The sequence below is a fragment of the Taudactylus pleione genome, unplaced genomic scaffold, assembly GCF_031769625.1.
Source record: "Taudactylus pleione unplaced genomic scaffold, aTauple2 ptg000047l, whole genome shotgun sequence".
NCBI classification, from domain to species: domain Eukaryota; kingdom Metazoa; phylum Chordata; class Amphibia; order Anura; family Myobatrachidae; genus Taudactylus; species Taudactylus pleione.
Window position 1 is genome coordinate 1,801,858 of NW_028284449.1, and position 13,203 is coordinate 1,815,060.

Genomic DNA, 13,203 nt, shown 5'->3' on the forward strand with positions numbered 1-13,203 from the left:
CTCCTAATGTACATAGTTATCCAGGTTATAGGTGAGGACAATGTAATCAGTCTGCTCCTGATATTCCCCATTATACACTGTATGAGACTACGCTGCCTGTACTGTCACTTACTCCTAATGTACATAGTTATCCAGGTTATAGGTGAGGACAATGTAATCAGTCTGCTCCTGATATTCCCCATTATACACTGTATGAGACTACGCTGCCTGCACTGTCACTTACTCCTAATGTACATAGTTATCCAGGTTATAGGTGAGGACAATGTAATCACTGCTCCTGATATTCCCCATTATACACTGTATGAGACTACGCTGCCTGTACTGTCACTTACTCCTAATGTACATAGTTATCCTGGTTATAGGTGAGGACAATGTAATCACTGCTCCTGATATTGCCCATTATACACTGTATGAGACTACGCTGCCTGTACTGTCACTTACACCTAATGTACATAGTTATCCAGGTTATAGGTGAGGACAATGTAATCACTGCTCCTGATATTCCCCATTATACCCTGTATGAGACTACGCTGCTTGTACTGTCACTTACTCCTAATGTACATAGTTATCCAGGTTATAGGTGAGGACAATGTAATCAGTCTGCTCCTGATATTCCCCATTATACACTGTATGAGACTACGCTGCCTGTACTGTCACTTACTCCTAATGTACATAGTTATCCAGGTTATAGGTGAGGACAATGTAATCAGTCTGCTCCTGATATTCCCCATTATACACTGTATGAGACTACGCTGCCTGCACTGTCACTTACTCCTAATGTACATAGTTATCCAGGTTATAGGTGAGGACAATGTAATCACTGCTCCTGATATTCCCCATTATACACTGTATGAGACTACGCTGCCTGTACTGTCACTTACTCCTAATGTACATAGTTATCCAGGTTATAGGTGAGGACAATGTAATCACTCTGCTCCTGATATTCCCCATTATACACTGTATGAGACTACGCTGCCTGTACTGTCACTTACTCCTAATGTACATAGTTATCCAGGTTATAGGTGAGGACAATGTAATCAGTCTGCTCCTGATATTCCCCATTATACACTGTATGAGACTACGCTGCCTGTACTGTCACTTACTCCTAATGTACATAGTTATCCAGGTTATAGGTGAGGACAATGTAATCACTGCTCCTGATATTCCCCATTATACACTGTATGAGACTACGCTGCCTGTACTGTCACTTACTCCTAATGTACATAGTTATCCAGGTTATAGGTGAGGACAATGTAATCAGTCTGCTCCTGATATTCCCCATTATACACTGTATGAGACTACGCTGCCTGTACTGTCACTTACTCCTAATGTACATAGTTATCCAGGTTATAGGTGAGGACAATGTAATCAGTCTGCTCCTGATATTCCCCATTATACACGGTATGAGACTACGCTGCCTGCACTGTCACTTACTCCTAATGTACATAGTTATCCAGGTTATAGGTGAGGACAATGTAATCACTGCTCCTGATATTCCCCATTATACACTGTATGAGACTACGCTGCCTGTACTGTCACTTACTCCTAATGTACATAGTTATCCAGGTTATAGGTGAGGACAATGTAATCACTGCTCCTGATATTCCCCATTATACACTGTATGAGACTACGCTGCCAGCACTGTCACTTACTCCTAATGTACATAGTTATCCAGGTTATAGGTGAGGACAATGTAATCAGTCTGCTCCTGATATTCCCCATTATACACTGTATGAGACTACGCTGCCTGTACTGTCACTTACTCCTAATGTACATAGTTATCCAGGTTATAGGTGAGGACAATGTAATCACTGCTCCTGATATTCCCCATTATACACTGTATGAGACTACGCTGCCTGCACTGTCACTTACTCCTAATGTACATAGTTATCCAGGTTATAGGTGAGGACAATGTAATCACTCTGCTCCTGATATTCCCCATTATACACTGTATGAGACTACGCTGCCTGTACTGTCACTTACTCCTAATGTACATAGTTATCCAGGTTATAGGTGAGGACAATGTAATCACTCTGCTCCTGATATTCCCCATTATACACTGTATGAGACTACGCTGCCTGCACTGTCACTTACTCCTAATGTACATAGTTATCCAGGTTATAGGTGAGGACAATGTAATCAGTCTGCTCCTGATATTCCCCATTATACACTGTATGAGACTACGCTGCCTGTACTGTCACTTACTCCTAATGTACATAGTTATCCAGGTTATAGGTGAGGACAATGTAATCACTGCTCCTGATATGCCCCATTATACACTGTATGAGACTACGCTGCCTGTACTGTCACTTACTCCTAATGTACATAGTTATCCAGGTTATAGGTGAGGACAATGTAATCACTGCTCCTGATATTCCCATTATACACTGTATGAGACTACGCTGCCTGCACTGTCACTTACTCCTAATGTACATAGTTATCCAGGTTATAGGTGAGGACAATGTAATCACTGCTCCTGATATTCCCCATTATACACTGTATGAGACTACGCTGCCTGTACTGTCACTTACTCCTAATGTACATAGTTATCCAGGTTATAGGTGAGGACAATGTAATCACTGCTCCTGATATTCCCCATTATACACTGTATGAGACTACGCTGCCTGCACTGTCACTTACTCCTAATGTACATAGTTATCCAGGTTATAGGTGAGGACAATGTAATCACTCTGCTCCTGATATTCCCCATTATACACTGTATGAGACTACGCTGCCTGTACTGTCACTTACTCCTAATGTACATAGTTATCCAGGTTATAGGTGAGGACAATGTAATCAGTCTGCTCCTGATATTCCCCATTATACACTGTATGAGACTACGCTGCCTGCACTGTCACTTACTCCTAATGTACATAGTTATCCAGGTTATAGGTGAGGACAATGTTATCAGTCTGCTCCTGATATTCCCCATTATACACTGTATGAGACTACGCTGCCTGTACTGTCACTTACTTCTAATGTACATAGTTATCCAGGTTATAGGTGAGGACAATGTAATCACTGCTCCTGATATTCCCCATTATACACTGTATGAGACTACGCTGCCTGTACTGTCACTTACTCCTAATGTACATAGTTATCCAGGTTATAGGTGAGGACAATGTAATCACTGCTCCTGATATTCCCATTATACACTGTATGAGACTACACTGCCTGTACTGTCACTTACTCCTAATGTACATAGTTATCCAGGTTATAGGTGAGGACAATGTAATCACTGCTCCTGATATTCCCCATTATACACTGTATGAGACTACGCTGCCTGTACTGTCACTTACTCCTAATGTACATAGTTATCCAGGTTATAGGTGAGGACAATGTAATCAGTCTGTTCCTGATATTCCCATTATACACTGTATGAGACTACACTGCCTGTACTGTCACTTACTCCTAATGTACATAGTTATCCAGGTTATAGGTGAGGACAATGTAATCACTGCTCCTGATATTCCCCATTATACACTGTATGAGACTACGCTGCCTGTACTGTCACTTACTCCTAATGTACATAGTTATCCAGGTTATAGGTGAGGACAATGTAATCACTGCTCCTGATATTCCCCATTATACACTGTATGAGACTACGCTGCCTGTACTGTCACTTACTCCTAATGTACATAGTTATCCAGGTTATAGGTGAGGACAATGTAATCAGTCTGTTCCTGATATTCCCCATTATACACTGTATGAGACTACGCTGCCTGTACTGTCACTTACTCCTAATGTACATAGTTATCCAGGTTATAGATGAGGACAATGTAATCACTGCTCCTGATATTCCCCATTATACACTGTATGAGACTACGCTGCCTGTACTGTCACTTACTCCTAATGTACATAGTTATCCAGGTTATAGGTGAGGACAATGTAATCACTGCTCCTGATATTCCCCATTATACACTGTATGAGAATACGCTGCCTGTACTGTCACTTACTCCTAATGTACATAGTTATCCAGGTTATAGGTGAGGACAATGTAATCACTCTGCTCCTGATATTCCCCATTATACACTGTATGAGACTACGCTGCCAGCACTGTCACTTACTCCTAATGTACATAGTTATCCAGGTTATAGGTGAGGACAATGTTATCAGTCTGCTCCTGATATTCCCCATTATACACTGTATGAGACTACGCTGCCTGTACTGTCACTTACTCCTAATGTACATAGTTATCCAGGTTATAGGTGAGGACAATGTAATCAGTCTGCTCCTGATATTCCCCATTATACACTGTATGAGACTACGCTGCCTGTACTGTCACTTACTCCTAATGTACATAGTTATCCAGGTTATAGGTGAGGACAATGTAATCAGTCTGCTCCTGATATTCCCCATTATACACTGTATGAGACTACGCTGCCTGTACTGTCACTTACTCCTAATGTACATAGTTATCCAGGTTATAGGTGAGGACAATGTAATCAGTCTGCTCCTGATATTCCCCATTATACACTGTATGAGACTACGCTGCCTGCACTGTCACTTACTCCTAATGTACATAGTTATCCAGGTTATAGGTGAGGACAATGTAATCACTGCTCCTGATATTCCCCATTATACACTGTATGAGACTACGCTGCCTGTACTGTCACTTACTCCTAATGTACATTGTTATCCAGGTTATAGGTGAGGACAATGTAATCACTGCTCCTGATATTCCCCATTATACACTGTATGAGACTACGCTGCCTGTACTGTCACTTACTCCTAATGTACATAGTTATCCAGGTTATAGGTGAGGACAATGTAATCAGTCTGCTCCTGATATTCCCCATTATACACTGTATGAGACTACGCTGCCTGTACTGTCACTTACTCCTAATGTACATAGTTATCCAGGTTATAGGTGAGGACAATGTAATCACTGCTCCTGATATTCCCCATTATACACTGTATGAGACTACGCTGCCTGTACTGTCACTTACTCCTAATGTACATAGTTATCCAGGTTATAGGTGAGGACAATGTAATCACTGCTCCTGATATTCCCCATTATACACTGTATGAGACTACGCTGCCAGCACTGTCACTTACTCCTAATGTACATAGTTATCCAGGTTATAGGTGAGGACAATGTAATCAGTCTGCTCCTGATATTCCCCATTATACACTGTTTGAGACTACGCTGCCTGTACTGTCACTTACTCCTAATGTACATAGTTATCCAGGTTATAGGTGAGGACAATGTAATCACTGCTCCTGATATTCCCCATTATACACTGTATGAGACTACGCTGCCTGCACTGTCACTTACTCCTAATGTACATAGTTATCCAGGTTATAGGTGAGGACAATGTAATCACTGCTCCTGATATTCCCCATTATACACTGTATGAGACTACGCTGCCTGTACTGTCACTTACTCCTAATGTACATAGTTATCCAGGTTATAGGTGAGGACAATGTAATCACTGCTCCTGATATTCCCCATTATACACTGTATGAGACTACGCTGCCTGTACTGTCACTTACTCCTAATGTACATAGTTATCCAGGTTATAGGTGAGGACAATGTAATCACTGCTCCTGATATTCCCCATTATACACTGTATGAGACTACGCTGCCTGTACTGTCACTTACTCCTAATGTACATAGTTATCCAGGTTATAGGTGAGGACAATGTAATCAGTCTGCTCCTGATATTCCCCATTATACACTGTATGAGACTACGCTGCCTGTACTGGCACTTACTCCTAATGTACATAGTTATCCAGGTTATAGGTGAGGACAATGTAATCAGTCTGCTCCTGATATTCCCCATTATACACTGTATGAGACTACGCTGCCTGTACTGTCACTTACTCCTAATGTACATAGTTATCCAGGTTATAGGTGAGGACAATGTAATCACTGCTCCTGATATTCCCCATTATACACTGTATGAGAATACGCTGCCTGCACTGTCACTTACTCCTAATGTACATAGTTATCCAGGTTATAGGTGAGGACAATGTAATCAGTCTGCTCCTGATATTCCCCATTATACACTGTATGAGACTACGCTGCTTGTACTGTCACTTACTCCTAATGTACATAGTTATCCAGGTTATAGGTGAGGACAATGTAATCAGTCTGCTCCTGATATTCCCCATTATACACTGTATGAGACTACGCTGCCTGTACTGGCACTTACTCCTAATGTACATAGTTATCCAGGTTATAGGTGAGGACAATGTAATCAGTCTGCTCCTGATATTCCCCATTATACACTGTATGAGACTACGCTGCCTGTACTGTCACTTACTCCTAATGTACATAGTTATCCAGGTTATAGGTGAGGACAATGTAAATAATGAAGGCAGCTGGAGTACATCAGGGTCCAGTCTTCAACCTGGGCAGCTCTAGTTGCAAATCATTTCTTACAGGATACAAGCTCCTACGTCAGTTACGGTGACATCTCCATTTTGCCAGGGCAGCGTTTTTCAGAAATGTTCTCCATCGGTTTCAATGTAATGGATTTATTAATATAAAGTCTCTGACACTGCATATTTCAGTAGAAAATACAATTATATACAATGTATCAGCTTTCAGTTTAATGTGGGTCAGGGGTAATGATTTTGTTATCTAATTACAAACAAATTAGCTGATTGACTAACTACAATGTGCAGCCCCCCACTCGTCTCTCTCAGGCAGGAAGCAGCGCTGTCCGTCCTCCCCAAAGTCTGCTCTATTATTACTGACTTCCAGTTAGTCCATCGCTGGCTGGTAATGGCGTCCTGCTGGACATTATTGGGCAGGTATTGATATGATTAGGAGAGTTACAGATGTGTTCACATAATTCTTACTTCCTTGCGCATTCAACAGCCCCTCTAGTCGTGCCATGGTGTGACGTGACTGTAGCACAGAGCGTCTTTTCCTTCAATGTTTTACCTTCAAATGCATCTTATTCGTAAAGCGAAATGCTTTATTACAGTGTCACAGGCAGATACACCCGCAGTCACACACACAGAATATAGACATGCAGATACACCCGCAGTCACACACACAGAATATAGACATGCAGATACACCCGCAGTCACACACACAGAATATAGACATGCAGATACACCCACAGTCACACACACAGAATATAGGCATGCAGATACACTCGCAGTCACACACACAGAATATAGGCATGCAGATACACCCGCAGTCACACACACAGAATATAGACATGCAGATACACCCGCAGTCACACACACAGAATATAGACATGCAGATACACCCACAGTCACACACACAGAATATAGGCATGCAGATACACTCGCAGTCACACACACAGAATATAGGCATGCAGATACACCCGCAGTCACACACACAGAATATAGGCATGCAGATACACCCGCAGTCACACACACAGAATATAGGCATGCAGATACACCCGCAGTCACACACAGAATATAGGCGTGCAGATACACCCGCAGTCACACACACAGAATATAGACATGCAGATACACCCGCAGTCACGCACACAGAGTATAGGCATGCAGATACACCCGCAGTCACGCACACAGAATATAGGCATGCAGATACACCCGCAGTCACACACACAGAATATAGGCATGCAGATACAGCCGCAGTCACACACACAGAATATAGGCATACAGATACAGCCGCAGTCACACACACAGAATATAGGCGTGCAGATACACCCGCAGTCACACACACAGAATATAGGCATGCAGATACACCCGCAGTCACACACACAGAATATAGGCATGCAGATACACCCGCAGTCACACACACAGAATATAGGCATGCAGATACACCCGCAGTCACACACACAGAATATAGGCATGCAGATACACCCGCAGTCACACACACAGAACATAGGCATGCAGATACAGCCGCAGTCACACACACAGAACATAGGCATGCAGATACAGCCGCAGTCACACACACAGAACATAGGCATGCAGATACACCCGCAGTCACACACACAGAATATAGGCATGCAGATACACCCGCAGTCACACACACAGAATATAGGCATGCAGATACACCCGCAGTCACACACACATAATATAGGCATGCAGATACACCCGCAGTCACACACACAGAATATAGGCATGCAGATACAGCCGCAGTCACACACACACAACATGCTGCATATCATTGAAATCACCAGAAGCTGCTCGTGTGTCCTATTCATGTCACTTTGTGAATAAGATGCATTTGAAGGTAAAAATGTGCCCACACGTTATGTTTAATGTGACTTGTACGCACAGAGGTAAAATGTATGTGGACAGATCTGCTTAGTAAATACAATGACAGCCTTGAATGTTCTGGTATTAAGTAGATATGAAAAATAACATCATTACTTTGTACAGTATATGGAATAAGCCTTTAATAATTCTCTTCACACAAGCAGTCAGTGGTCAATACCGAGTCTTTATAATATATCGCTACTAAGAGCCATATTTGATTTTTATGGCAGATAAATGAGACTGCTTGTGATAAGCCGCCCTGAGCCGCAGACACACAACGCCGATCGGAACCAAACCGTAGATATAAAAATACAACGACTCGGAGCGGCCTCTGATTGAGTGAGATCAGATGAGAAATTCATAAATATTAATCAGTCAGAGCGACGAGGAGGAACACGCTGCAGAAGTAATGACAGATTGCTCTCACATGGAGATGTAGCTTCATCTGTACTGAGAGAGAACAGAAACGGCAGATAATCACATAATAATGAGGACTATGACGCTGGCACTTAGCAATGCTCTCACACCGTACCCAGTGGCTGCATTCACCCGTGGCATGTACCCACTGCTTACTAACTATGACATGTGCACCCAGTGGCTGCATTCACCCGTGGCATGTACCCACTGCTTACTAACTATGACATGTGCAGCCAGTGGCTATGGGTCTTCCCTCCTTCTCCCTTTGGGTTCCCCTCCCTGGCTCCCTACTGTCCTGCATAGGTGCCAGAAGCTTATACACTATACTCCCCTACATGCTGATTTTTCTCTCCTTTCTCTCATACAGATGTAAGAATCTCTCCTACGCAGAGCATCTCCCCCAGGTCAGCATCGTCTTCATATTTGTGAACGAGGCCCTATCCGTGATCCTCAGATCAATCCATTCTGCCATTGACAGGACCCCTGGGGAGCTTCTCAAGGAGATTATTTTGGTGGACGACAACAGTAATAATGGTAGGTCAGCGCTGTGGCTGTCTATTTGGTGAGTGTTAGCTCTTGGACATGCATTGTAAACCGTCTTCTCGGACCGCCTTTTTTTGATTGCGTTGAGCCAATGGAGTTATAATCTACTGCTGCCAACAGATATGTAATCCCATCACAGCGGCCCCAGGGAATGTGATACAGGGGATATCTTTGTTCAGTTACCCCCTCAGGCCCTTGTGCAGTCTATCATAGGGGCCTCCCCCAGGCCCTCGTACACTCCATACGTGAGGACTCCCCCAGGCCATTGTGCAGTCTATCAGTGGGGCCTCCCCCAGGCCCTTGTGCAGTCTATCAGTGGGGCCTCCCCCAGGCCCTTGTGCAGTCTATCAGTGGGGCCTCCCCCAGGCCCTCGTACACTCCATACATGAGGACTCCCACAGGCCCTTGTGCAGTCTATCAGTGGGGCCTCCCCCAGGCCCTCGTACACTCCATACATGAGGACTCCCCCAGGCCATTGTGCAGTCTATCAGTCTGGACTTCCCAGGCCCTTGTGCAGTCTATCAGTGGGGCCTCCCCCAGGCCCTCATGCAGTCTATCAGTGGGGTCTCCCCCAGGCCCTCGTACACTCCATACGTGAGGACTCCCCCAGGCCCTTGTGCAGTCTATCAGTGGGGCCTCCCCCAGGCCCTTGTGCAGTCTATCAGTGGGGCCTCCCCCAGGCCCTCATGCAATCTGTCAGGCATTGTATTGCTCTTTACGCACCAAGGAGGGTGCTGTGCAGTGTATTCAACAGCTGATTGGCCAATCCTTACTCCAATCGGCTGCGGCATACAGCACATACCTATATTTACTTACATGGGAGCTGTACAGTGATAACCAGCAGCCTGTCCTGTCCTGTGCTGCGCAGAGCAGGAGGAGTAGGCTGCGGTGGGACGCTGTTTAGCCGGACGTTTCATTATTACCTTTCTGATGGAATCGCTAAATATTCTCACTTACATTTCTTACAACCAGAGTAAGTAATAACGTAGTCGCCACTTATGGTTGAGGCTGCTCCCAGGAGAAATTGCCAATTCTCTCTTTTTTTTTTGCTGAAAACAGCTACAAACACAACATGTAATGTAATAGGAGCGCCAATACTAACACGCTAAATACAAGTCATGGTTTTTGTACAAATAAATTTAATATCCATTAATAATTGCATAACATGTAGAATATAAAGTTAAAAAAGCCTTCAATCAAAGGGACATAAATATGGACGTAATATTTTTCAGCAGTAACTGTGCAAAATCAACTCACACGGATGAATATCCAATTTAATATTGTTATTAGAGCAGCTGACTTGATGTAAATGTATCACTAGAAAAAATATTCCAGCAAACCTACAAAAGTCACTGGTAGGTATGTACTTACGCTGGCCCAGAACGTATAGATGGGAGCTTGGGAAGGTGTATAGTGACTTGCTGCTATGTTCCTGGTCGTGTAGGACAGAAGAAATGACCTGACTGCAGCTCCACTTGCAGCTATTCTCCCCGTCAGTACTGTCCTTAGCTCACTGCAAACTTACATTCCCCGCACTCGTCAGTGCTAAAGGGTACTCACATAAGTCCAGAGACATGCCGCTTGTGGCTGGCCGCCGTAAGATGCAATTAGGGCGGCTGCTTCGTCACTGCTGTGTCCTGTTTGTGAGCAAAATAAGATGCAGTAGCCAGCAAAGGTCTTTTTCTTCTGCTCCAAAGCTGATGCACAATTTGGCCACCTCAGCCTTGATGTGGAGTGCGAAGGCCGGCAAAGTAATGTATCAGCTGCTCCAAATGCAAATGCACCGTATAGCCACCTCTAATGCACAGTATAGCCACCTCTAATGCGCAGTATAGCCACCTCTAATGCGCAGTATAGCCACCTCTAATGCACCGTATAGCCACCTCTAATGCACCGTATAGCCACCTCTAATGCACCGTATAGCCACCTCTAACGCACCGTATAGCCACCTCTAACGCACAGTGTAGCCACATCAGCCTTAACTAGTTTCTCTTTACAGCAAAGTTCCTTCAGCATTTCTCACAACCAGCGGACGGTTAGGATGCTGCCAGGAGGTCCCTATGTAATGAGTCCTGCGCACCGCAGAGTGCCTACGCCACGCTCATCCATCCTCTCACAGGGATACCTCTCCCAAATCTGAGGCTGTAATTTAAGATTTAATGACATTATAAATCCTCCCACCACCAGGCAGGTGCAGAACATCAAATAGAAACAAATGTCATTGATTGAGTTTGGTAGCATTTGCCGCAGTGGGGAGTATAGTTCCCAGGGTAAGAGGATTAGAACTGATGCCGCCAAATCTGCGGTAATTACCATTAGCAATGAGTAATGTGATCATTGCTCCGTGTATACACCAGTATTATTTATGTTGTGGGATTTATATTAGTGCTATAGAGGAATGAGATCTATTCATCAGATTGTTGGGGGATTTCTGTCACTGGTTTCATTATACCTTAGTATTATGTCTATAGTTTCTTTACTGTGTTATGTTCATACTATGGGCCAAATGTAATCGGGTGAGAGGTTAGAATATGTGGGAGTTTAGCAGTGATCTCTCACATTGGTCGCGTTTTATCTTCAAAATGGAAAACATCTGAATGAGATTTTAATTTGTGAATTTTTTGAGTCTATAAAACATACAAGTTTCTTCTGTTACTTTGTTCTCGGATTCTGTTACATTGGCCGAGTTTCTTCTGTTACTTTGTTCTCGGACTGTTACATTGGCCGAGTTTCTTCTGTTACTTTAGTCTCTGACTCTGTTACATTGGCCGAGTTTCTTCTGTTACTTTGTTCTCAGACTCTGTTACATTGGCCGAGTTTCTTCTGTTACTTTGTTCTCGGATTCTGTTACATTGGCCGAGTTTCTTCTGTTACTTTGTTCTTGGACTCTGTTACATTGGCCAAGTTTCTTCTGTTACTTTGTTCTCAGACTCTGTTGCATTGGCCGAGTTTCTTCTGTTACTTTGTTCTCAGACTCTGTTACATTGGCCGAGTTTCTTCTGTTACTTTGTTCTCGGACTGTTACATTGGCCGAGTTTCTTCTGTTACTTTAGTCTCTGACTCTGTTACATTGGCCGAGTTTCTTCTGTTACTTTGTTCTTGGACTCTGTTACATTGGCCGAGTTTCTTCTGTTACTTTGTTCTCGGACTCTGTTACATTGGCTGAGTTTGTAAGAGCTCTAATTTCACTGCTGCTGTGTGACTGTAATAACCATTCATGGCTCAGTGAGTAATGGTGCGTACACACTGGGCGATAAAGTGGACGACTGAACGATAACGGTATCGTTATCGTTCAGTCGTCCACTTTATCGTCCATTTTTAACACCAAAAAGATGAACGATGACGACGACGCGCGTTCCCGCGGGTTGTTCATCATCGTTCATCGGGCTGACATGCAGGCCAACCTGACGATCTCGTCAGGTTGCTGCATGTCAGGGAAAGGGGGAGAGAGCCCGGCGCTGAATGATATCGTTCAGCGGCTGTGCTCAAGGTCAAGAACGACATTGAGCACAGCCTGCCGGGGACACACTACACGATATCGCTCAGGGAGCATATCTTCTAGTGTGTACCCACCATAAGAGATCGGCTTTGTGGCTTCACGTGCCCACCAGAGGAGCACGCTGATCCCATGTCACACCCCCAGCCCCTCACCAATGCCTGGCTCCCTCTCCTTGTCATATGAATGGTTTTCCTATTATACTCACTGTTTTCTGTACGGTATGTGACCCCATTGCGGCTCCTGTGGGACATGTGGCAGTGACGGGGTTAATACGCAGACAGCTCAGTGTCTGGATCAGTGACAGTCGCTGTGTTGCCATAGAGACCGGACACAGAGTCACATCTCGCACTGACATTGGAGGAAGTTGCGCTGAGAGCGGGACAGTAGGTGTCTCAGGCTGCGGAGAATGGACTTAGGGATAAGAATGGGGCTTACATGAGCTGCCGAGTTCAATTCGGAATATTTAGTGGAGAATACTCCAATTGGGGAAGAGATCAGGGTCTTGTAGAACCTTTATTACTGAGGGGTACTGA

The 13,203-nt window shown here is 44.1% G+C and overlaps 1 protein-coding gene across 1 annotated transcript in view; it reads left to right on the plus strand.

The window, feature by feature from the left end:
• Window positions 1-13,203, plus strand: part of GALNT18 (polypeptide N-acetylgalactosaminyltransferase 18) — a 402,179-nt gene that overhangs the window by 276,573 nt on the left and 112,403 nt on the right. Inside the window, exon 3 of the mRNA XM_088460523.1 lies at window positions 8,996-9,162. Within this exon, the coding sequence (XP_088316649.1) occupies window positions 8,996-9,162 (167 nt within the window). The remainder of the gene's footprint in view (window positions 1-8,995; window positions 9,163-13,203) is intronic.